Here is a 22,653-nt window from a genome sequence, read left to right on the forward strand (position 1 = left end):
CTCTCGATTACCGGTTAAGAGAAGCGTCTTTCTACAAAAGTCAGGTATTGATAACTTGTTGCATACAATAAGTCAATACTCACCCATCCCTAGGTATTGAAGTTGATGCAGGATCTGCAAACTTGTGTAAGAGACCTGAGTTCCGTTACCGTCCGCTTTATCTTTTACAGTATCTCAAACTAAGGACAACAACTAATTGAAAATGCGGGACTCAGTTGAACAAAGGTATGGTACTCACATCAAGTATATGAATCAAGAGGTTGCTAACCTGATCTCTGTAAGCCTTGTTAATCTTCCGGAAAGAGCATGGAGCGGCTTTCTATCACTCAAATGAAGATTCCGAGCCGTCAAGTGCGAATACGGACGAATCAGACGAGTCTGATTCCCCGTGGGAAGTTTCTTCTGACTCTGAGGTCGAGCAGCGACCAGAACAGAAGCTGCGTCGACAAGACGCGGATCGGAAAAGTGGTCGGCCTCCATATTCAGCGAAGCCAGGGCTGCTGGACTCCACCAATTTTATTGTTGAATGTCTTTGGAGGCTTCCCATCCGACGTCCCGCGCCAGCCGATCGTACGAAGGACAAAAACGTTGCTGATACAACCGGGTACTTGCCATTTGACCTCATGTACGTAAGAGATAAGTTCCCCGGTCTTAACGAGACAGTCGCTGCACGCCTGGCGAAGATGATATCGAGGCGCAGGCAACTGATACGGTATCGCAAAGACCACACTGATGCTTTACAAGAGGAAAAAGCTGCAGTGGTCGATGTCTCTAAATCTGAACATAACAACCTACCGTCCCCTCTTGAAGCCGATGTGGCCAGCGAGCCGACGCCCAGTTTGAAGGCCCCAAGTCAACGTACAGAGCTTACGAAAGCGACAACCTTAAAAATGAATGCTCCCGTGGCGACACTTTGGCCGACGAGTGGACTTTATGCTCAGTCAGTATCCGAGTCCGGATCTTCCATTGCATCCGAGCAGACAGCAAATGCGATTACGATCAGGTTTCCAAATCGACCCAGAACAAAAGGAGGACGAGTTCTGGAACAGTACATATGTCCCTACTGCTCGACTGCTCAAATAACTACGTCGGAACGCAGATGGAAGTAAGTAAACCCATTGGCAGATCTTGGGGATATCGCTGATACATGCGCCGAAGAAAGCATGTCTTGTCCGACCTTCAGCCATACATATGCACCTACCCAGACTGCCAACTCAACGACTACTTCTTCGAGAAGAAAGACGACTGGTATAACCATGAGTCACGTACGCACCGTGTCGAATGGTTCTGCAACACGGCGTCTCACCAGTCTTTTGTCGATATGCAAGAATTCCTGGATCACATGCACACAGTCCATTCAGAACCTCTTGATGGAGCGCAACTTCGTAGTCTTCATCGTGGCTTTCAGCGACCTTCAAATGCGCATTCGGGAACCTGTACGTTGTGTGGCCAACATGCAAGCATACTAAAGTCTCATCTTGCACGGCATTTAGAACAACTCGCCTTATTTGCAATCCCTCAAACAGATTATATGGCTGATTTGGAGCAAGATGACACATCATCTAATGCGGCAAGGCAGGGTATTCCGGAATTGTCTAGTCCAGGCTCGTCGATAATAGCTTGCGAAGTCTCGAGTTGTCAGTCTGATCCGGAAGCAGACAATCTTGAGATCGATCATGGAGAATTTCATACAGGGGGCATAAGAAATGTGCAGCTCCCTGAAGATAACGAAAAGACTATAGCAGATGAAAGTGTGGATCCTGAAGACGAGATAGATACTTCGTGGGATGAGATCACGCCAAAGTTCAAGGAAGCCCGAGCTGCAATGCATAACGACCAGAAAGCAGAAGTCTCTGAGCGCAGACAAACTCCAGATGTATACTCAGCAAGTCCAGAATCTTCTAACGCCAGGCGCGTGGGACCGATGATCACGAGTCTGAACCTTCCTGAGTTACTAGCCCAGTCACGAAGTAGAGAGAGGTCGCAAATCTCGGAGCAAGATCAGGACCTCGCTGAGCCCTCTGCAAAGAAGGAGAATTTGGATATCAATTATCAGCAATATCAAGCAAGAGACATGGCAAATGATTCTACTGCCCCATCGCTTCGCCAACGGGCTGGCAGTGTTACCTCGAGACTCCTCTCGCCTTTCCGCAGCCGGAGCAAAGTTCAGTCTGCAGAGTATCCGCCGATGCCTGGAGAACAACCGAGAAGAATAATTGTTGAACGTGTTCCGAGCGGATCAAATACTCCTCGTCCGAGCGATTCATATATCCCTCGTCCGAGCGGTTCATTCTTTTCTCGTACGAGAAAAGATCCTCTACTTGATCAACCTACAGAAAGTATCACATCGAAAACCTTCTCACCTTCTCGCAGCACCTCATCATTAGTTGGGACAGGAGAGCTACTGGAAGAACGACGAAAAACACGAGTTGAGAACCTCTCCACTACAACTGCAGATACTGATGAGCCAGAGGTGCTCTTCGTAGCAGCTAGCCTTTTCGAGTTCAAAATAGGGCATGAACGCAGAGAAGGCGGAATTCCATATCTGTGGTACGTGCCGGGTGAGGTATTCGATGTTATTGGTATCAAAGGTGAGCTATGGCTTGCGCGAAATCAAGATGACGAAACAAAGACGGTAGGATGGATTTGGGAGAAACACTTTGAGCGACTTGATCCGGGAGACAGATAGTTGGGCTGGCCGATCTGGGAGTTCTGCTTGCGCAGAAGCCCTTCCCACATTAGAAGCACAGGCATAGTAAGAACGAAGTAAGTCGTAAATTCGAATGTTCCAGGCTATGTAGCTCTTTCAGCTCATATACTTCCTCAGATTCGTATGATCTACCATCATTTCAACACGTTGCGTGGTTCAGTCATGATGACACTGAGGAGAAAAGAACCCTTCCTTCTGCAGTTCAGACCGCGTAAGATAGACCTGTCCTTCTGGCTCAACACCATAACGAGCGCAGATCTTTTCACGACCGGCAGGAGCCTCTAGTGTTGGCCACGTTTGAACTGGGTCTCGGATGTAAAGTCGAAGTACGTGACGGCTTTTACTCTCACTATCTTCATAGGCTTCGCGCGCATGCAGAATAGCGAGATTGTTCAAGAACAGGATGTCGCCCCGTTTTTGCTCAAGCTTGACGGCATGGCGAGAAGCAGCCTCGCACATGAGATCCACTGCAGACTTCTGCTCATCCGAGAGCCGCGGTGTATCAGAACTTCGAGGCACAAAGTCAGAGCCCAGAAGTATGCTTCTCACAAAAGCCACCTGGGCCATGCCTTCAGGACAAGCGATAACGGATCGGTATCCCACGAAGGGTTCGCCGGTCTCGCTATCGGGATGTTAGTGAGGTCTCGAGGCGGAGCGGCCAACACCGCGCCCGATGTATGCTTACCCATCTTTCTGTTCCCACGGAAGAGGATCGGACAACTGACGAATGACATCGGGGCTAGTGGATGCCAATTCGTTGTACATCTTCCAGAAGCTAGTAACTAGCTGCATTCCTCCACTTTCCGCAACGTTTTGGGCAAACATAGCAACGATATCTCCACCGTCAACGTCGCAATGAAAGCCCTGAAGACATCAAAGTCAGCTATTGTTGCTAACTAAACACGGATAAAAGAGAATGAAAACTGACTAGGGGGCCTGGAAGTGCTGGCGGTAAGATATTGCCGCGCAGTCCTTTGGCTTTGGTCACGTCGTATATATGGTCTGCAACGAGTTAGGTATATGCCAGTGAATTTCAGAATATATCATACCCAGCTTGCTGGTACGTTCTGGTGCGACATGACTTGAGAGACCTAAGAACATGAGAAGGTTTTCCTCTTCGGTGTATCTCTCTGGTTCAATGCCACGCAAAACGGTGAACCCAGTGCCGTTGTATACATTGATGGAAATGTTCTGAAGCTTCTCAGAGAGGGCTTGTGGAAGTTTGAAGGTGTTCTTCGATATATGCCCTCGTGCAAGGCCGGTCTCTGCCGACGTGTCAGCGTCTGCCTCCAGGCTAACCACTTAGGTAAAGATCGGTAGCCAAGGGATACAAGTAGCTCTTCACACTGACCTTTGAATGTACGGACTGCTTGATCGACCTGCGATATCTCGTCTATGTTAAGCTGGAGGACGTAAAGCTCTGGATTGGCTCCAAAGTCCTTGCCTTCCCATGTCATGGCACCCTCCAAACGGGGAGGAAAGCCATTGGGTAGGACCGATGGTGCGGATTCGTTGCTTGTATCGCCCATGTTCGAACTATAAGCTGGTAGGGCAGAAAGGGAATGCTGGCTTGACGGTGGAAGGAAGTGGTCGGAATGTCCAACAATTGGCGTTGAGAATACAAAATTTGTGAAGCCTTGACTCGATTGAGAGTAATCGTTCTAGGTTCAACTTTTAGGCAACGCACATTACTTATACCCCTAAACTGTTGCGCTGTCCACAAGGCTGAGTGGCGCGTGTCAGCCCATGGAGGCTTCTGCATGAGGGATTCATCTTCCGCGCCTCATAATATGAGGGGATGAGAAAAGCAAATTGCTATAACCTGAGGCTAATGCAGACCAAAGAGAACCGGTGAAAGTGGAGTAGGCCGCTAGGCGCCGCAGGTGTGAAGGCACTGCTGTGAAACATTCCCCCTTGATCACAAGTCATTGGCCTCTCATCCGGTCTAACTAAGTCCGTCGATTCTAATGAATAAACGGAAGTCACGCGGGATATGTTGAAGCCACCGTGGCATGCAAGCGAGCCTCTGGCTTTGCCGTCAACGTAGCACAATTGCACTCGTTGGCCCTGGTGGCAAATTCTTGAGATGCGGTTGAAAGGCTAGCTGCGAAGGTCCTGCAATTCTATGCGGACGATATGCCTATTTTGATGCTGTTAGGTGCAATGATTGGATTCAGTTGGGCCTCGAGCGTCGCGTCTGATCATGACTGCTCGCTTGAATTTCAATACGTCGAAACCTCCCTAGTCCCATCCATGGCAGTATCTATGAATTTACATTACCTTAATTGCGATATTAAACAGTCTTCTCATCTTTAGCATCAAGACTGGCTATCGTTTGAGTGTCTGAATGAGAAGTCTAGTACTCTCCAAGTATACATAGTTGAATCACCTTTAATGATGTAGTACATCAACGCATGACTCCACCAGCGCAGTAGATCCCATAGCAAATACGTAAGACACAGCACATGCTCTACACTGGGAGCTATAGTATGTTCTCAAAAAAACATGCGAGACAACCAAGTGAAGTTTGTCAGCCGCCTAGGTCCTTCGTTTTGTGCGAGCGCCTTGATATCTGGAGATGCAGACCATCTTAGTATATTGGCACACCTATATGTCATCTTGGGAAGTCACGTACCTGGCCGTCGTTGCATGAGGTTGCGAATCCGATTCACATATTCTGACGACTCTGGATCAAGTTCAGCTAAGTCCACCATCTTCCCTCCGTCATCTGAGAATGGTAAATGTCCTCGGATGACGGCTCGAAAGTGTTCGAGGAGGTTTTCGGCTGAGTTATCCCATTCTTCCAGCATGAGTCTTGTCACAAAACTCATGGATGCGAATCGTTGCTATATCAAAGCAGTGTCAGTCATGCATAAGGCTTCGAGACGCCGCATTGAGGAGCATGAGCTAGAATATCAGGATTGAAGCAGTACTCACAGTCTCAAGAAGCTGGCCTTGATGCTTAACCTGCCAAAGATACGCGTTCTCGATCGTCCACAGTACAAGAAAAACGCAAAGGAAAACTTCGAACCAACATTTGAATCGGTCTTGATAGAATATCATAGAGTTTAGTTGTTCCATGGCGTCTTGTTTAGCAACATCGATGACCAGGTTGATGGTGAGGTCGCATTGGTACATGAGATACATGGGTAGCGGGCGATACCCCGGAAAGAAGAAATTCGGATCGTGGATGACTTCTATACCAAGCGCGGTATCGAGGAGATCAATTTGTTGTGAAGCAAACGATTTCACTCTCAGTGCTTGCCGGACAGCTTGACTCTCATGTTTTGTCGCAAACCGGATGGCTTCAGCATACGTAAGTCGCAGAATCTCATCAGTCTCCCACGTCAAGATGTTTTCTTGAAATATGGGTTGACATTCAATCAGGAATTTTCCCACGATATCAGTCATGGAAGATGTGTCGAACTGTAGTAAGTCAGTGTCTGAAACGCGCTTGAGCAATAGAAGATTACCACAGCGACTGGAGGTAGCTTCACCTCCTTCACTATCCCGTTACTGTTCCAGTCTATACCTACTCGCTGCTTTGGTGTAGGTTTGAACATCCGACAATCAAGCACAAACTTGGGTGTATCGTAGGATCGTGGGAACGCATATCCGAAAACGACCTTGTGAATCTTGGTGTCTTCTGCTGACCAAGCTAGCTCAGGGTACGTGGCACGGACTTGTCCAAGATCAGAGTTGCCTGGGAAAGTATGAGCTTTGAGCCGCAAGTATTGGGTCCGCTTCTGTCGTACTCAAGCGAAATGCTACCACGTTTCCCAACCAGCCGCGATAGCAAGGTTGTTTCCAGATGCGCCCTCCTTTCTTCAGCTTCCTGATACAGGTAGAACAGGGAGTATTTTCATCGCACTATTGCTATATCAGCACAGTTCTTCCCCAATTTCAATTGCTTTTCATCTGCTGAAGCAGATTCCAGCAGCTTATTGTATGAACAGGAAAGGCGACTTACATCTTCTTTGTATACACGGCATCGAAGACAGTTAGATGGCTCGCGCATGGCAGGTGCTGGCTCCTGTTTATTCGATTTCGCAAGACGTTTCCTCGTGGCGACCGTCTTCTTAGTCGTGCTAGGCTGCGGAGCGGCCTTCACTCTCTTACGTTTCCGTTTACTCGCGCTAGTTGCTGGATTATCGTCAACAATCCCTAAGGGGCCGACCGGAAGCTGAGCGACAAGCGCATTGGCTTCGTTGTTTTGATCGCCTTGGATCTGATCGGTTTCTGGTATCATTTGGTAAGGGAATTGAGCGATGTTAGCATCTGCTTGAAACGTCGATGTTGGATACGAACTGTCTTGATACGGCGAGGTAGTACTGGCGCTGGGTAAGAGTTGCGTATACGAAGATGCACCGTAATCTGTGGGGGACTGGAGAACGTTGGGAAAGGATGATTCCCAAATAGAGAAATTGTTCGCGTCAGAGTTCATAGTCGACATGGGCATAGAAGGCTGGGTTTCCCGCATAGAGGATGAACCATATGCGTTGAGATTGGCCCAATGTCCAGCATCCCATTGGAAAGGGTCATGCAATGCCTACGAGTATTCAAGGTTAAAAATGTTGTGTCTAGATTGGATTATCTTAGTCAAACGCATACTTACAGTACTTGATGGCGGGTAATGGTTCCCCGCATTTGCAGGCTCCTCTGCCACTGAGCCAAATCCGGCGATGTTGCTATCGCTGAGGCCATAACCTGAACCAACAGCCGGAAGAAGCGATGGAACTAGAGTAAGCGGGTTCGAATGGTTTCTTGGGATTACTTGTTCATGCTGGGCTCCCCCGCTTTCCGAAGATTGCACTCTTTCATCCTCATCCCCTCTATTCTGGAAAGTCATGATATCCACCAGGGTTAAGAACGTCCGGCTTAAAGCCTCGAAAAGTACAGCGAAGGATCTTACAGACAGTGCCACGGTTGTTCGAGGAAGAGAGGGCTGTCTGGTCGTCTGAGGATGTTGAACGAGGATGGGTTTTGGTTTGTTTGTAATATGAGACCTGACCCGAGACGACTCCGCGGCTTCGACGACCGGATCTCTCCAGATACGGGGTCATTCGAGGCTGCTGCCTGCGGTCATCAGTCTCACTGTGCTGGTCGGTGAGTAGACGGAAACTTTTCCCCCTAATTCCCTTGGAAGACCACCTGGGTACCAGGGCAAGTGCTAGCGCATCTTGTCCACCAACCACAGTCTCACGTACGACCGGCATAAGGTGAACCATCCCACCGGTGTTCGTCTTCACGAAACCACCGGCATAAGTACAGTCTACACAGTCTACCAATAGCTGTATATATATGCGATGGAGTCATGCGTTTCCCTAACCCAGAGATACGAAGCAACGCAACGAGTTCAACAAGAAAATCGCCAACCACCAAAACTGAGAAACTCTCGTCATGACCAAGGCAAACGATCAATCATTCGGGGCTTCCGACAACCAGGTATGTAAACTTCCACTAAACCCCTCTACGCCCGCTTCCTATGGGATATGACTAACGCGGTTATGGTGTAGCCTTCCGGTAATAGCAGGGGTACTGTTAGCTTGACAACGCAGAACTGGGGCCAGAATACAGCCTCGAATGTCACCGATCGTACAGGTGCCAAGCAAACTTTCGAGCTGAAAGCGCCTGCTGCAGGGGATGAAGGACCTCGCGCAGCGCCAACCCTCCATCGGCTAACTAGCCGCAGCGTCATCAACCAAACAAGGCAGATTGGCAAACAACAGATGACGAATGGGAATGCAGATTGGGACTTTGATACGACCTACCAACCCGAAATTGATCATTCAAAAGTCGATCTCGACTGGTTCCTGGAGCCATTTGGATCCCACCACGCTGCGTCGAGTCAGCCAGCGTCTGACACTCCTCTGGCGCGATTTCTGGAAGACGAGAACGACCGTTTCGTCAGCCGCTTGATGCAGCTCGAACAACTTTGTGAGGAATGTCGACGCAAACGTATCGTTACTTGCGATCATCATGCACACAGAAAACTTGGATAGGTGGCTTGTGTCGTGCCGGAGGTTGCTATATCGGACCAAGATATCTCAGCTTACATCACCAAGAGGAACAGAAGCATGATGCCGGTGACTCGTGATTCGTGTACCACTATTTACTCTGCTGGAGCTAGATACAATCTTAATCCATCCCACAGACCTTCTTTACTGCTTCTGCAATGCAAGCCAGCATCTGTTCTGGCTTCTCCCACACTTCATCGTGTCCACCATTAATGACTTTGGAAAGTACAATCCTCTGCTGCTGTTCATCCGGTGCGCTTGGGGGCGACAGAATTGAGCCAGTGTTGACTGTAGCTTGGTGGGGTTGTGACCAATGTTTGAGCTTTTCGAGCATCTCCAGAGTCTGAGAGTCAGCCACGACAGTGTCTTCTAGGGAATATGCCAGAAAAGTGAGAGAGATAGGCTTTGCAGTATGATGGTCTACCGTCCAGTCACTTTGCACCTGATGCATCGGGCTTGCTTTCTCCCAAATCTCCCTATCCGAGCCAAATGCGGTCTCCACAATGTCATCGTATACGGATGAGCTGGCTACTCGTAACCATCCTGCCAGGTCGTACACACCATTCAGCCCGATGACACCGAGTGGCGAAGGGATAACACTTTGATGTCGGTTGAGGGAGTAAGTAGCCACTTGAAAAGCAAGAGTTGCACCGCAACTCGGCCCTACGAGAATATATCCCATCGACTGAGAAATATCGTATTGTTTGTACAGATGTTTGATTGCGTAGATAACATCTTGCAGATGATCAGGATGTTTGGCGGACGCAGCAGGGTCCGGCGTCGTTGGTGCATCAGCTTCGAGATTGGGGGAAAGTCGATAGTTGGGAGCAGCAAAACCAGCTACCTTTCCAAGAAAGCTATCTTTGTCATTGGCCATCGTTTTGATCTGAGACATCGCTGGCTCGAAACACTCCGAGCTCTGGAAAGGGTTTCGCCAGGCACCGCCATGTACAAATCTAAGGACCGTCTTGTCAGCCTTGCGCAAATTCTGCTGGCACAGAGTACTTGCACGATCCAGACACGCTCGTTAAGCGGGAATGCTGCCTGTTGCTGCGGAAGCCAGATGTCGATGGTGTGCAGCCTTGTCTGTGGCTGGTCTGGAGGGGCAGGATAAGACACGCTTTTAAGGCATTCGAATGTCATTTTGGAAGACGGGTGTGGTGTTATAGGCGGGTTCCAAGTAAAATGATGATTTAGCTGAGCAAGACGAAGAGTAGAGGAGAAGACCGTCCTAGCCTTATGGAAGGTCATCTTCGCTAGCCATGGAAATCAATATATGCGCAGGAAGGCGGACTGCAATCAGCCCCTAGATATGTATTACATAGCCAATGAATCCAGATGCAGCTTCCGGTCAGATATGCAAAGCAGGCTGGCGTATGAAGCTACATGTTGCATTACAACGGGTTAGTAGCCAGGGTGACCACCGCCACTCGAATTGCACATGAGGGCACTCCCGTCGGTAGTAATTCCTCTGCTCTTGGCACGTAGAGAAGCTAGACATAAAGCATGAGTGCGACATCGTTCAAGGACAATTATATTGCGGTCACAAGAATTCTGAGAAGCGACGCACTTAATGTTTGCAGCGGAGTGGCTGGGTTTTCGCAGACGCGCTATTTTCGCGACACCGAGGGCTGGTACTTGCGTCTTGGCGCTGTACGACGCATTCACCCTGCAAGCCTTCACCACCAGGCACACGTGAGGTGGGAGCAAGCCATTGCGTCGATGCTGTGGCTGCAAATAAGTTTTTCGTGCTTAGACCTAACAATTCTATGGAGATCATCAACGGTATAGAATCTGCTTCGAGCAAGGAAAGCTGTCGTGTTCCCATTAGGAATGGGCTGTATTTATACAACTATGATTGGGTTGGCTTGTTTTTACACTATGATACACGTCTTGAACACGGCTACACGCGATCCTGCTGCAAGACAACATCCCCGCACCTTCCACAGACCTCCTCACGCTCCTCCTTAACGAAGCGCCAGCACCTTGGACACTTCTCTCTACTAGGTGGATGAACAAGCACTTTCGCCGTACCAAACACTCCGCTATCGCTCGAAAGTGCTTCTTCCTCATACCACTGTAAATGCTGCTTTACCGCGTCGGGATCCTCGGCTGCGAAAATGCTGTTCGCAGGAGCGGAGGAATCAGACAGCGTGCGAAGGTTAACCTCGCTAATGACGAAAAGGCCAGCAAGTTGAGTTTCGACGTCCATGGGCCTGGGAGTGGAGGGTTGCAGGCACGCCGAAAACTCCGCGTGCAGCTTCTCAGCATTGGAAGCTGGTAGATAGACCGTAGCTGCGCTCTCTAAGCTCGAACCAATTTTCTTATCTGCGCGGAGACGCTCTTGCGCAATTTTGATAGCAGCTCCCAATGTACTTGTAGTCTCATTCATAGACTCCAGACATGCCGATTCAGACTCCTTGAGCGCAGGAAGAGGCGACCAAACTGCGCGTGCAGGGTGACTACTCTTCTCTTTGAGCTCAGCAGGAAGATGATCCCAGACCTCTTCTACAAGCAGCGGACACACTGGAGCAAGCATCTGCAGAAGTTCGTAGAAAATGAGCCCCAAAACACGCTGGAGCGTTTCGCAGTCATTCTTATCGCTAGTGTAGACGCGGTCTTTGAGCGTTTCAAAGTAGAAAGCACTCAAATCCATGGAAATGTACTTGTTGATCGCGTTGACACCCTTGAAGAACTCATATCTTCCGAAGTGGTTGTGCACTTCCGCACTGACCTGTACAAGTCGATGAATGGCGAGGCGATCTGTGAGTTCTTTGAACTCAATGATACTGGGTGTGAGCTCGTTGAAGGAAGTGAAGGGCGGCGGGCAAGATGGCAGAGAGAAGATGCCTAGCAACCATTTGAAGGTAACACGGTACTTATGTAGAGCTTGGTTTACGGACATCAAGACAGGCTGGCCAATTGTGACATCGCGCGTGTAGTCGCTACTTGCGGCCCAGAGGCGAAGCGCATCAGCGCCCATAGCATCATATGTTGGCGTGTTCTTTGCTGCGGGATCTTGCTTGACGCCCTTCTGCTTCTTCCGCTTGACCGGTGGAAGGAGCTCGCCTGACATGATCTGCATTGGAGAGATGACGTTACCAAGAGACTTACTCATCTTGCGACCATCGGAGTCGAGCGTGAAGCCGTGAGTGATAAGAGTCTTGTATGGTGCTTTGACAGTCTCGGTCGAATAAGACTGGGTAGCGACGTGTGTGAGAAGTGACGACTGAAACCATCCGCGATGTTGATCGGTGCCTTCAAGGTAAACATCGGCAACAGGCTTATCCTTTTGCTCTGGAAGAAGCTTCCAGCTGGTACCGCTATCGAACCAGACATCCATGGTATCTCTACCACGCACGTACGTTCCGGTAAGATGCTTCGGCTTCCAGGCTGGATCATCTTGTGCATCCGTCCACCACGCGTTGATGCCACGTTCTTTTATCACTTCAATGACATGATCGATGGTTTCAGAGTCCATAGTCGCTTTCAGAGTATCGCCCTCGACCTTGTATAGTGCAGGGATAGGGACTCCCCAAGCGCGCTGTCGCGAGATACACCATTGGCTTCGTCCCTGGATAAAGCTCTCAAGACGACTTCTACCAGTCGCAGGCATGAAGTTGACATCAGCGATCGCCTTCATCGAGGCATCCTTGATACCCTCTACGTTCGCAAACCACTGCTCGGTAGCTCGTGTGATGACAGGCTCCTTGGTCCTCCAGTCGATGGGATACTTGTGGCGGTAATTCTGCTTGCCTCGGAGCATGTCGAGCTTCTGGAGATAGTTGCACACAGCATTGCTACCCGATTTCTTGATACCAGCAACAGGCAGTCCTTCCAGAAGCTCGGGCTGTTCCGGGAAAGCATCCTTTGTAAAGGCACCAGCATCATCTATAGGCGCAAAAGCTGGAACGTTGAGCGACATGCAAACGTTGTAATCGTCCATACCGTGTCCAGGAGCGAGATGAACCAGCCCAGTACCCGAGGAGTCAGTGACAAAGTCCGCATGAATTATAGGCTGCAGTCCGTTTGCCTTCTGAAATGGATTCTCGTACTGCGCCTGTTCGGCGATGTCTGATCCGCGCACATCTGCTACAACGATCTCGAGCTTCCTTTCAAGGATTTTCTCATATTCCGCTACTCGTGAAGCCGCAACAAGGATCAGCTCGCCACCTTTCTCAGCGTCCTTGACTACACAGTAATGCATATCCCTGTGCACCGCGATCGCCTTGTTCGCGGGTAAAGTCCAGGGTGTGGTTGTCCAGATGACTACACTAACCTCACCGTCAACACCCTTCAGCGCCCCGTTCTTCAGTGTCTCCGATAGGTGTATAGGATACCGCACGAAAGCAGCCAAGCTCTTATGCCCCTCGTCATATTCTAATTCAGCTTCCGCAAGCGCTGTCCTTGAGCTTGGGCTCCAGTATACGGGTTTGAACTGCCTGTAGATCAAGCCCTTCTCGAACATGGCCTTGAAGACCTCCAGTTGTCTAATCTCGAAACCACGCTCCATTGTCTGATACGCATTGTCCCAGTCGCCCATGACAGCCCATTCTTTGAATCCCTTCTTCTGTTCCTCGATTGTCCGGGTTGCCAATTCGCGCGCTGCGTCCCGCACGCTTACAGGATCTGCTTGCGCCGCATCTTTCTTTTGCGCCTGGAGAGCCTTGATCTCGATAGGCAGACCATGGCAGTCCCAGCCAGGAATGTACGACACTTTCTTTCCTTGTCCAACCTCATGCCTACAGATGATGTCCTTGGTGATCTTATTCAATGCATGGCCAATGTGCAACGGGCCATTGGCGTATGGGGGTCCATCATGCAGAGTAAAACTCTCTCTCGGCGCACTGCCTTCTTTCTCGCCATTTTGTTCATTCAACCGCTTCTCCAAATGTCCATAACGTATAACGCGTTCGGGGCTCGCCTGCCACGCATACAGGTCATCGGTGCATCGTTTCAGGTAGGTTGGGTTCGTTGACGCTAACGGTCGCGGCGGAAAACTAGATTTTGGTAGTCGGAGGGTGTTGGACCATGATGCGCGGAGGATGCGTGTTGGAGTTAGCATAATAGCATCCTGGGCGGGCAAATCGGCGGGGAAGTGGTGGTTGGAGTTCCAATATTTTTGGATCGACCACTCATCGGTGATGGTACGGCTCGGTTCGGTGATAGCACGGAGATAGAGTCTTATGCTGCTGGAATTTACGATACCACAGTAGGATAATGTTGACTATGTAGACTCCGCAAGTAACACCAAGGCATGAATATCATCTACATGTGAAGTCTTCCAAAACTTGATCGTCAAGATTGGTTCAGATCCATTGATGTAGTAATAGCAACCCATGGTGACCATACCATGTACCAGTCTGATACTTGTGCTACATATCCAGCACTTATGCCTCGAGCAGACTGGCTTGTGTGCGTAACCTCGCCACACTACGTATTATGACAGGCTGTCTCAGTATACGGTCAACGAGCTCACAGCTCCGTTCTTCAACACTTCGAATACCATGCCCGGAAAGCCAAACAGCTCTACATTTCCAACATCCGCAGCACCCTCCATCAAGACACTGCCAGCATTCGCAAACTTGCTCTTCTTCCCAGAGCTATCCTCCCATCCTCCAAGTAGCTCACAACTGCTACCTGGACTGTCACCCCAGCCTCTGTTCAGGGCCATGCCACGTTGCTGTAGTCTCTCCTGCTCTTCGTTCTCGTAATATGGCTTGAAGACTTCCTTCAATCTGCCTGAGATGTCTCCAAAGCCCATTTCGGAACTGAGGGGATCACGGTACATAGCTGAGGGCACATGCTCGAGCGTCCATCTGCTTCGTCTATGCCGATTAAACTGATAGGAACCAGGCACGTTACCATGGAATATGATCTTAGTCGCAGTAAGATGGTTCAGAGGTTGCGCGCTGAGCTCGCCTTGGCTGTGCAGCTCCGACTCCCGTCTCTCTGCAGTAGGAGAGGGTGGTGAGATCTGCGTAGGCTGTGAAATCAAGATGTCGAAGCCGTGGTGGTAATAGTTGTAGAAGTGCTCGGCCGCTGCAACTTCTCGCTCCTGAGCCTCTAGTGCGGCTTCGTCATCATCCTCCCATGCATCTTCGTTATCGCTTCTGATCACCGAGCCGTGGTCTGAGTCATCGTCTGGAGTAAGTCCGCCAGGCGAGAGATCCGATGCATCGCTCGTCCTCCGATCTTTATGTATCGATAGCCGATGATCATTCTTGCGATAGATGGAGTCGGGGGCGCCAAGCTCCATGATCAAGTCCTGTGGTGTGGTTTCGCTAAGAGTAATCCAGAACGGAGGACTAGACCGCCGGACAAACTCTATTCTACCTTCTCCGTGTACTTTGACCGTTTCGATCTCGTCTGGACCACCATCTTTTGCTTTGCCTAGGGCTAGCGATCTCGGATTTGGCGGTGTTGCTGTGAAAAGCGTTCCACGAGCTTTCTGCCACGATTCACCATTGAACACTGCCATGGAAGTCGCGGGACCTGTAGCCGACGAGGACAGGAGCGAGATGAAGTCCTTCTTCGGGGAGTATGCAGAGTGCTGAACCGAAAAGTTGAAAGCTATTCCCGGATACGACAGGTTGTAGGTGCCTCTGGCGTTTGGGTCTTCTGACTTTGGGGGTATGTACTCTCCGCCATACGTCGGTCCTAGAAGCTTGTCGTAAACATGCCGGAACCTTGGTCCTGACACGCCGCCTGAGAAGCCTACTTCACCGGGTTTATACACCTCGATATCCTTGTATACCAACTTGGCTTTTGCGAAATCGAGCACTTCGATGAGGCGCAGCCGCTGGTCAGGGCCGTCGAACTGTAGTCGCAGACCGTTGTCCGGAAGAACGACTTGGACGGGGGATGAGATAGGTCGCAACTCGTCGTGGTAGAGCTGAAATCGTGGAAAGGCCTTGACTTCGGCTTTGATAGTCGTCAGTACTTCGTGTAGGGAGCATCCGAGAGCTGTGTTTCAGTCAGCGTGGTAACCCAAACGATGGTCGCAACGGACTCATGAACCCTACACTGCGCCCTGGCTGGAGCTGCATAACTCCATCCTCCATGGTGAACCTTTGGTAAGTGTATGAATGTAGCAAGTAATCGTGGTGTGTTTGTTAGTCGATGTGCTGCCTAGCTTGTAGATAACAGGGAGCTCGCACGCGCGTGCTATGTCCACGAGGACAGGGCGACGGGTATATCCTTCTAACCCCCGGAACACACAACAAAGATCAACGCAGTCGACTCAGAATAATAGGATAGTCGGTATTGCCACAATGCGCTATACAATCAGGTACAATCCGCGACACTACGGCGATAGATGAGGGGTGGCGGGGCAAACGTTGAGGTATACAGCGTGTCTCTTGCGCCGTCAAGGAGCCCCAGTATGCTGCATAACATGGAAACACTGATTGATAGATAAGGTATATCACATCAGATCAAGGCATAAACATACTGTGTAATAGAGATATGCAAGTCGTGTTGCATTGACGTAGCGCGAGGTGTTCGCGACGGCTAATAGCGCGCAGTCCGTGCCTGACGGATCCCTGCGCGCATGTGTTTACCGACTGTTTACTTTGCTGCAGGTTCCGCAACACCAGACGCATGACATACTAACCCAGCACATACACGTTCACCCTACCCAGAACGTCAATATGTCTGGACTACCACGACCAGGACCGCCGGTCAAGCGGAATACGAGCATGCGCCCTCCCACGACGCGCCCCCCTCATCTGGCGCGTGGCCGTTCGGCAACACCTGCGATGGACGGCCGCTCCTCGAGAGCAGAATCAGTAGCCTCTGCGAGGATACCACGATCGTCGCCCCTCAAGCGAAAAATCGACTTCGACGGCGATGGAGGAGAGGAGACAAACATCAACGTCGTCGTCCGGTGTAGAGGGCGCAATGATCGCGAAGTGCGCGAAAACAGCGGCGTTGTGGTATCGACCAACGGAATCAGAGGCACAGCCGTAGACCTTTCCATGGGTCCAAGTGCGCTGAGCAACAAGACATATCAATTCGACAAGGTCTTCTCCCCAGCAGCCGACCAGGCCATGATCTACGACGAAGTTGTGGCGCCCATTTTGGATGAAGTGAGTTGGGACGAGAGAAGTACGATGAAGTTTGCTAATAGCATTACAGGTCATCAACGGCTTCAACTGCACAATCTTCGCATACGGTCAAACCGGTACGGGTAAAACCTACACCATGACTGGTGACATCTCAAATGTCCTCCCCCTTCCAGATGCCGCCGGTATCGTACCACGCGTCCTGTACGCGCTCTTTGAACGCCTCGAAGCCGACGAGATCGACAATTCGGTCAAATGTTCATTCATCGAATTATACAACGAAGAACTCCGCGATCTGCTATCTCCGGACGACGCGACGAAACTCAAGATCTACGACGACAACAGCAAGAAGGGCTCTACCACAACTATGGTACAGGGTATGGAAGAGTGCCATCTCAAGACTGCTACTGAGGGAATCACAATGTTGCGCAACGGAAGTCACAAGCGACAGGTAGCTGCGACCAAGTGCAATGACCTCAGTTCGCGAAGTCACACAGTCTTCACCATCACTGTTTACATAAAGCGAACAACAGAGGATGGCCAGGAGTATCTCAGCGCCGGAAAGCTCAACCTCGTCGATCTTGCGGGTAGTGAGAACATCCAACGCAGCGGTGCTGAGAACAAGCGCGCAGCAGAGGCCGGTCTTATCAATAAGAGTTTGCTAACATTGGGCCGTGTTATTAACGCGCTCGTGGAGCGCAGCTCTCACATTCCGTACAGGGAATCAAAACTGACCCGTCTGCTACAAGATTCACTGGGTGGTCGCACGAAAACATGTATCATCGCAACATTATCGCCCGCAAAGAGCAATCTCGAAGAAACGATATCCACCCTCGATTACGCATTCCGCGCAAAGAACATCCGAAACAAGCCGCAAATGAACCAGCCCATCAACAAGAAGACTCTACTCAAAGAATACACCGCCGAAATCGAGAAGCTAAAGAGCGAACTGATAGCGACCCGGCAACGTAATGGTGTTTATCTCACGCAGGAGAACTACGAGGAGATTACCACAGTCAGCGAGTCGAGACGAATCCTTAGCGAAGAGCAACGCGACCGGCTCGAAACCATGGAGGTCAACCTCCGTAATAAGGTGGAAGACTTGTTCAAGCTCACAACCAACTTCCAAACCTTGAAGAAAGACAACGAACAGACGCAGTTGGCTTTGGACGGCACTAAGGGTATACTGGAAAAGACGGAGATTGTTCTGGAGCACACTCGGGAAAATCTGGCAGAAGAGACGGAGTTACGGAAGGCGCACCAGAAGACTGAGCAAGAGCTGGCAGAAGTTGGAAAGGACATGATCTCAACGCTCGGCAAGACTACATCAGCCATCGATGGTCTGCGGTCAAAAATCCGGCGCAAGTCAGAACTCCAATCCCAGAACCGACGGAATTGGAGTTCCTCCCAAAGCCAGGTTGTTGATACTACTCGTATGGTGGAGGATCGCATTGAGGAGTTCCAACAGCAACAAGAACAACTGATGAACGCTATATCAGAACGTATGCAATCGTTCGTCAGAGATGAGCTTGAGAAGCTTGGCACTTCGCAATCCTTCTTACAAGAAAAGATGGAGGCTTACCAGACATCCGAGCAAGAAGTCAATGGTCAGACTGTACAAGCACGCGATCACATGAATGAAGTTCTAGAAGAAATCAAGACTCTTCGTGAAGATGTCAAGACGAAGATTGGCGCAGGGCTCGATGAGTTGTCAGCGGCGGCAGAAACAATCTCTGCCAACATCATCACAGAATTGGATGCCTTCCATACCCAGGTTCACGCATCATATGCTGGACTAGGCCGCGACTTCAAGACGACTTTCGACGATTTGGTCAAGAATCTGAGCGAGCAACAGACTGAGAACGAACGGCTCCACCAGCAAGTGGTCGAGGCCAACGCAGCTTTGGTTGAAGTGAGCAAAGCTTCTCAGGGTCAGCTAGAAAAGGTCGTGAATGAGGAGAAGCAGAGGTCGGCCGAAGACCGCCAACAGCTGCTGTCGCAGATTACTGCGATCGTTAACGCGAATGCTGATGCGCAGGAGAAGAGACTGGAAGAGAAGCTCCAGTCTGTGCGAGCGGAGCTGAATACTGCAAATGCTGTATTCGAAACGAAACAAGATGCCTACGCCGATGGTGTTATTGCGTGGTCAGATAAATCGAGAGACATCCTCACAGGTGTTTCGAAGTCAAGAGATGCTGTCAAGACCAAGATCAAGTCAGACTTTGCAGCTGCAACTCAGCATTCCACCTCGATCAAGGACACGACTACATCTGTTCACGAAAGCACTGTCAAGACAGTGGAGGCACAGATGGCACATTTGGACACTCAACTCCAGGCTCTAGACGATATCGTGGCCCGAGTCCGCGAACAAAACAACACCCATCACACGGCTCACATTGCGTCGCTAGGTGCTTTGTCGTCGACAGTGGCAGCTTCCTACTCTAGCATCGGTGATCATCTATCTTCATCATTTGATCGGGTTCAATCTCTCGAATCGGACATGTCAGCACAAGCAAGTACTCTGAAAGAGACCTTGCCAGCACTTGCTGCAGACGCAGACATTCGTGCGCCGCTCCAAGAGCTTCGTGAGGTCGTTGGTTCCCAGAACTTGATCGAGTACAACCCCACTGGCGAAACACCCCAACGCGTCTCTTACACTTTCCCCTCAACTCTGCCACGCACCGAAGCACACGAAACAATCCTCTCTCGCCTCCGAGACCGCCCCACAACTGCGGATTCTACGGCGCGCAGCCCGTCCAAGCAACCTATCTTCAATGACGCTACAAACGCCCTCAGTTCCCCGACCGACTTTACCTTCACGGCTAATAAACTCAACTTCTCCCGCTCCATCAGTGCGCACGCCCACACCATCTCAAACATCCCAACAGGCAACCCCACTTCCTTGCGGGAGCTAGATGTTAACGTGGTGGCGCAGGAAGCTCATACCCAGCCTCTTCCCCATCTCGTATCCCAATCATCTTGCGATTCGCTGAACAATGGCGCTCCTCCAAGTAAAAAGATGCGAACCAACGGCGATGATGGAAGTAAGCTTCCCATGAAGAAGGTGACGAGGAAGACGGTCGGCGTTGCTGGCGACCGTGGTGACGTAGAGAACATCACGAATTTTGGCAATAGCGTCGGCCCTGGACTTGCAGCAGGGAGGAAACTGAGGAGTCATGGAAGTACTTAGTTACTGAGACAATGGTTTTGTATAGTGTGAGCGTTTTGTTCTACTCCTGTTCTAGTCTCGTTTGCATAGTCACGGCGTTTGGTATGGGCTACAGGACAACCATCATGTCAACTTCTTCTGCTACTGGCGTTTGGACAATGGGTTCAAAAGGCAGAGCATACGTAGGCGTAATGTCGATTAAAGCTTTCCCACCTTCAATGGTGTTTTGTTTCATGCTACAAAACGTTCCCTGCATGTTCTAAGGACCCCTCATATTGTGCTGGAACTATAACACACATTCTAAGAACTTCTAGCAATATATACAGAAAATTTGAATGCATGACTCATGATTCGTAGCCCATTTCCCTTAGATCATTACCCAAAGAACGCCCGTCCTGTATCGTTAGCATCGATTCACAGTCATCAATTATCAAAGAACGCCATCTCCTTATCCATCAAATCATCCACCTCTTCCTCCTTCAACGGCACCAAGTCCATCTTGAAATGCCAGTTGTGCCAGCCAATCTGGCGGCGATACCTCTCGATGTATCCCTTCACCATGTCCCTCCACGATCCTTTCCCAAGGCCAGCTAACCTCTCGTCTCCCTTGTCAACGACCTCCGTCTTACCGGGCGCAGCACCATCCACAAACTTCACTCTCTCAACACTGCCAAACACATCCCTTAATATCCTAACCACCATGGCGATATCCGCTTTCGGTATCCCCTCAATATCAACAACAAGATCCAACAGATGCACTTCCTGTGCCAGAGCGCGCAACTGACAGCGCCAGAAAAGAGGTAGTCCAGAACCTCCATTCGGTTGCGGGGGTTCCAGAAGGTCAAAAATGGGATCTGCGGCTAACCAGCGCACGCAGTGGAGTAAAGCATTCTTCCCAAAATGGAAAGCCAGACGCCGTATCTGAGGGCGATGAACGGGTCCAGATTGCCAGAGGAAGTTTGTAGTACCGCTTAAGCCAAAGTGAAAGGTCGTGCTGTGGAATATATACGGTTGCATTGTGGTGTAGATATGGCGTGAGATTCGTAGCATGGTTGATAGACTGATTGGTCTTTCGGTGGCTTTCGGGTTATTGCTGCAGTTTCTGCGTGGGTCGTTGGTGAGATCGCAATCGCGTGTCATACCGATGGCTGTCATGAGGATCATTTCCTGTAGCTCGGTGGGCAGGCGTTGGAAGGGATGGAAAAGCGGCTGGATGGGTACTGTGTCTCTATCGCAGGGTGGTGGACCAAGAGCTTTGGAACGAACGCCGAAAAAGTGGTCGGCCGTGCCCGTGACGCAGTTGACATTCCGGCCTGGGAAACGAGCTGCGAAATGCGAGAAGTAGAGTTTGTTTAGGTAGTCGCGTGCCGAGAGCCAGCCAGAGCCGTAACGGATGACGAGTTTGTAATAGTAGCTGGTCGATGGATTCGGCTTTGATGGAGACAACGGCCAAGCATCCTCTTCTCTGGTATAACACTCTTCTCGGCGCTCAGAGAGCCTCATATCGCTTCTGAATAGGTCCATACTCTTGCTCTTCATATCCCGTTCAAAATGGCTTGTCGTGCCCTTCTTACTGTTCTTTTGCGGGTTGAAAAGTCTAATAGCAACAGTCTTCCTGAAATCCGTAAAGCTCGAGTCGGTCAGAATACAGGTCACAGTCTTGCCCAGCGCCAGATCCTCATTCGCACCAGGCTCAGGAGGAAGCAAACTTATCTTGCCTTGGAAGAAAGTGCTCGAGTCGTGGCTCAAGGACCATCGTTTCAGGTGTTCCAGGAATAATCTTCTCTGCTGTTCCTGGGCCCAGAATTTGTTTGACGGATTGCGAGGAAATTTCGTCGACGGTGGGGTCTTAGGGGGTGCGACCGAGGTTGTTGGCGTGGCTGGTGCTAAAGTTGCCTTCGGTGTTTTTGGGAGGCTAGTGTCGCAGGTGATAGGTCCGCGAGTCATCTTGGAGTTAGTTGATGTAAGACCAATCTACGTCAGTTGGGTCGTGTATCAATCCGGTGAACTTCGGAGAAACAGTAGGCTTGGTGGGATAGGTCCGGTGATACTCCCGAGGTCGGCAGAAACTAATCTCTTCGTCCGCGTATGCTCTTTGCCTTTCCACCTATACAATGATGGGGTTCTTAATTAAAGCGAAACACAAGGCTGATTACAAGACTTTTGCTTTTTCTGGAAGGAAGGGTCTATGCTGGATGCACCTTGCACAATTGCAGACGAGGAGGATGAGAAGCTTTGACCTTTGAAAGCAAAGTCTGAGAAGGGCAAAGCGCGAGTGTCAACACGGGAATAGACGGAGCCTCAGAAACCAACGAGATGTAAAAGGAGCTGTCAGATGAGCGTAGACTAGGTGGCTGGACTGTTAACTTAACGGTTCTCTGGACCCTGTGATGCGCACAGCAAGGTCATTGTCTGCTTTAATGATGCACGGTTACGCAATGTGCATGAAAGCGGACCCGATGCCCCCAGATCTGCGAAGCGGCCGCTAGACCGAAAGGAAGCAGGCACGCGACTACTCCTGGTAGCACTGCAGCAAACAGGACTATCCGCAGTCTAGACCTTGTGAATAGCTTTTCAAATTTCGCTGTACTCGCGTTGAGGCAGTGCAAGATGAAGACAGTGAGATGTAAGAACGACAAATATCATATCAAAGGTGGCGGTTTTGCCGGGTATCGTAGCCGAAAGTACACA

The 22,653-nt window shown here is 50.2% G+C and overlaps 7 protein-coding genes across 7 annotated transcripts; 3 read left to right on the forward strand and 4 right to left on the reverse strand.

Moving 5' to 3' along the window:
• Positions 1 to 202: 202 nt before the first annotated feature.
• On the forward strand, positions 203 to 2,689 carry GT037_004313 (uncharacterized protein; the record flags this gene model as incomplete). Its single annotated transcript, XM_038929360.1, has 3 exons — positions 203 to 230; positions 283 to 1,105; positions 1,159 to 2,689. The coding sequence occupies 3 exons, from the start codon at positions 203 to 205 to the stop codon at positions 2,687 to 2,689; spliced, it is 2,382 nt and encodes a 793-aa protein (XP_038787632.1).
• A 177-nt stretch (positions 2,690 to 2,866) lies between these two features.
• GT037_004314 (uncharacterized protein) lies at positions 2,867 to 4,239 on the reverse strand (the record flags this gene model as incomplete). Its single annotated transcript, XM_038929361.1, has 5 exons — positions 2,867 to 3,332; positions 3,396 to 3,574; positions 3,639 to 3,712; positions 3,760 to 3,975; positions 4,062 to 4,239. 5 exons carry the CDS (start codon positions 4,237 to 4,239, stop codon positions 2,867 to 2,869), a joined length of 1,113 nt encoding a protein of 370 aa, XP_038787633.1.
• Positions 4,240 to 5,337: 1,098 nt separating this feature from the next.
• On the reverse strand, positions 5,338 to 7,559 carry GT037_004315 (uncharacterized protein; the record flags this gene model as incomplete). The annotated part of the gene is made up of 6 exons (XM_038929362.1): positions 5,338 to 5,556; positions 5,648 to 6,136; positions 6,247 to 6,413; positions 6,466 to 6,580; positions 6,681 to 7,259; positions 7,326 to 7,559. 6 exons carry the CDS (start codon positions 7,557 to 7,559, stop codon positions 5,338 to 5,340), a joined length of 1,803 nt encoding a protein of 600 aa, XP_038787634.1.
• Positions 7,560 to 8,110: 551 nt separating this feature from the next.
• Positions 8,111 to 8,712, forward strand: GT037_004316 (uncharacterized protein; the record flags this gene model as incomplete). The annotated part of the gene is made up of 2 exons (XM_038929363.1): positions 8,111 to 8,155; positions 8,227 to 8,712. 2 exons carry the CDS (start codon positions 8,111 to 8,113, stop codon positions 8,710 to 8,712), a joined length of 531 nt encoding a protein of 176 aa, XP_038787635.1.
• Positions 8,713 to 10,630: 1,918 nt separating this feature from the next.
• On the reverse strand, positions 10,631 to 15,791 carry GT037_004317 (isoleucyl-trna synthetase; the record flags this gene model as incomplete). The annotated part of the gene is made up of 4 exons (XM_038929364.1): positions 10,631 to 13,954; positions 14,080 to 14,160; positions 14,207 to 15,693; positions 15,740 to 15,791. 4 exons carry the CDS (start codon positions 15,789 to 15,791, stop codon positions 10,631 to 10,633), a joined length of 4,944 nt encoding a protein of 1,647 aa, XP_038787636.1.
• Positions 15,792 to 16,379: 588 nt separating this feature from the next.
• GT037_004318 (kinesin family protein) lies at positions 16,380 to 19,983 on the forward strand (the record flags this gene model as incomplete). Its single annotated transcript, XM_038929365.1, has 2 exons — positions 16,380 to 16,817; positions 16,867 to 19,983. The coding sequence occupies 2 exons, from the start codon at positions 16,380 to 16,382 to the stop codon at positions 19,981 to 19,983; spliced, it is 3,555 nt and encodes a 1,184-aa protein (XP_038787637.1).
• Positions 19,984 to 20,385: 402 nt separating this feature from the next.
• GT037_004319 (uncharacterized protein) lies at positions 20,386 to 21,909 on the reverse strand (the record flags this gene model as incomplete). The annotated part of the gene is made up of 1 exon (XM_038929366.1): positions 20,386 to 21,909. One exon carries the CDS (start codon positions 21,907 to 21,909, stop codon positions 20,386 to 20,388), a length of 1,524 nt encoding a protein of 507 aa, XP_038787638.1.
• Positions 21,910 to 22,653: the final 744 nt, after the last annotated feature.

Source organism: Alternaria burnsii (genome assembly GCF_013036055.1).
Source record: "Alternaria burnsii strain CBS107.38 chromosome Unknown 698, whole genome shotgun sequence".
In the NCBI taxonomy this organism is placed as follows: Eukaryota; Fungi; Ascomycota; class Dothideomycetes; order Pleosporales; family Pleosporaceae; genus Alternaria; species Alternaria burnsii.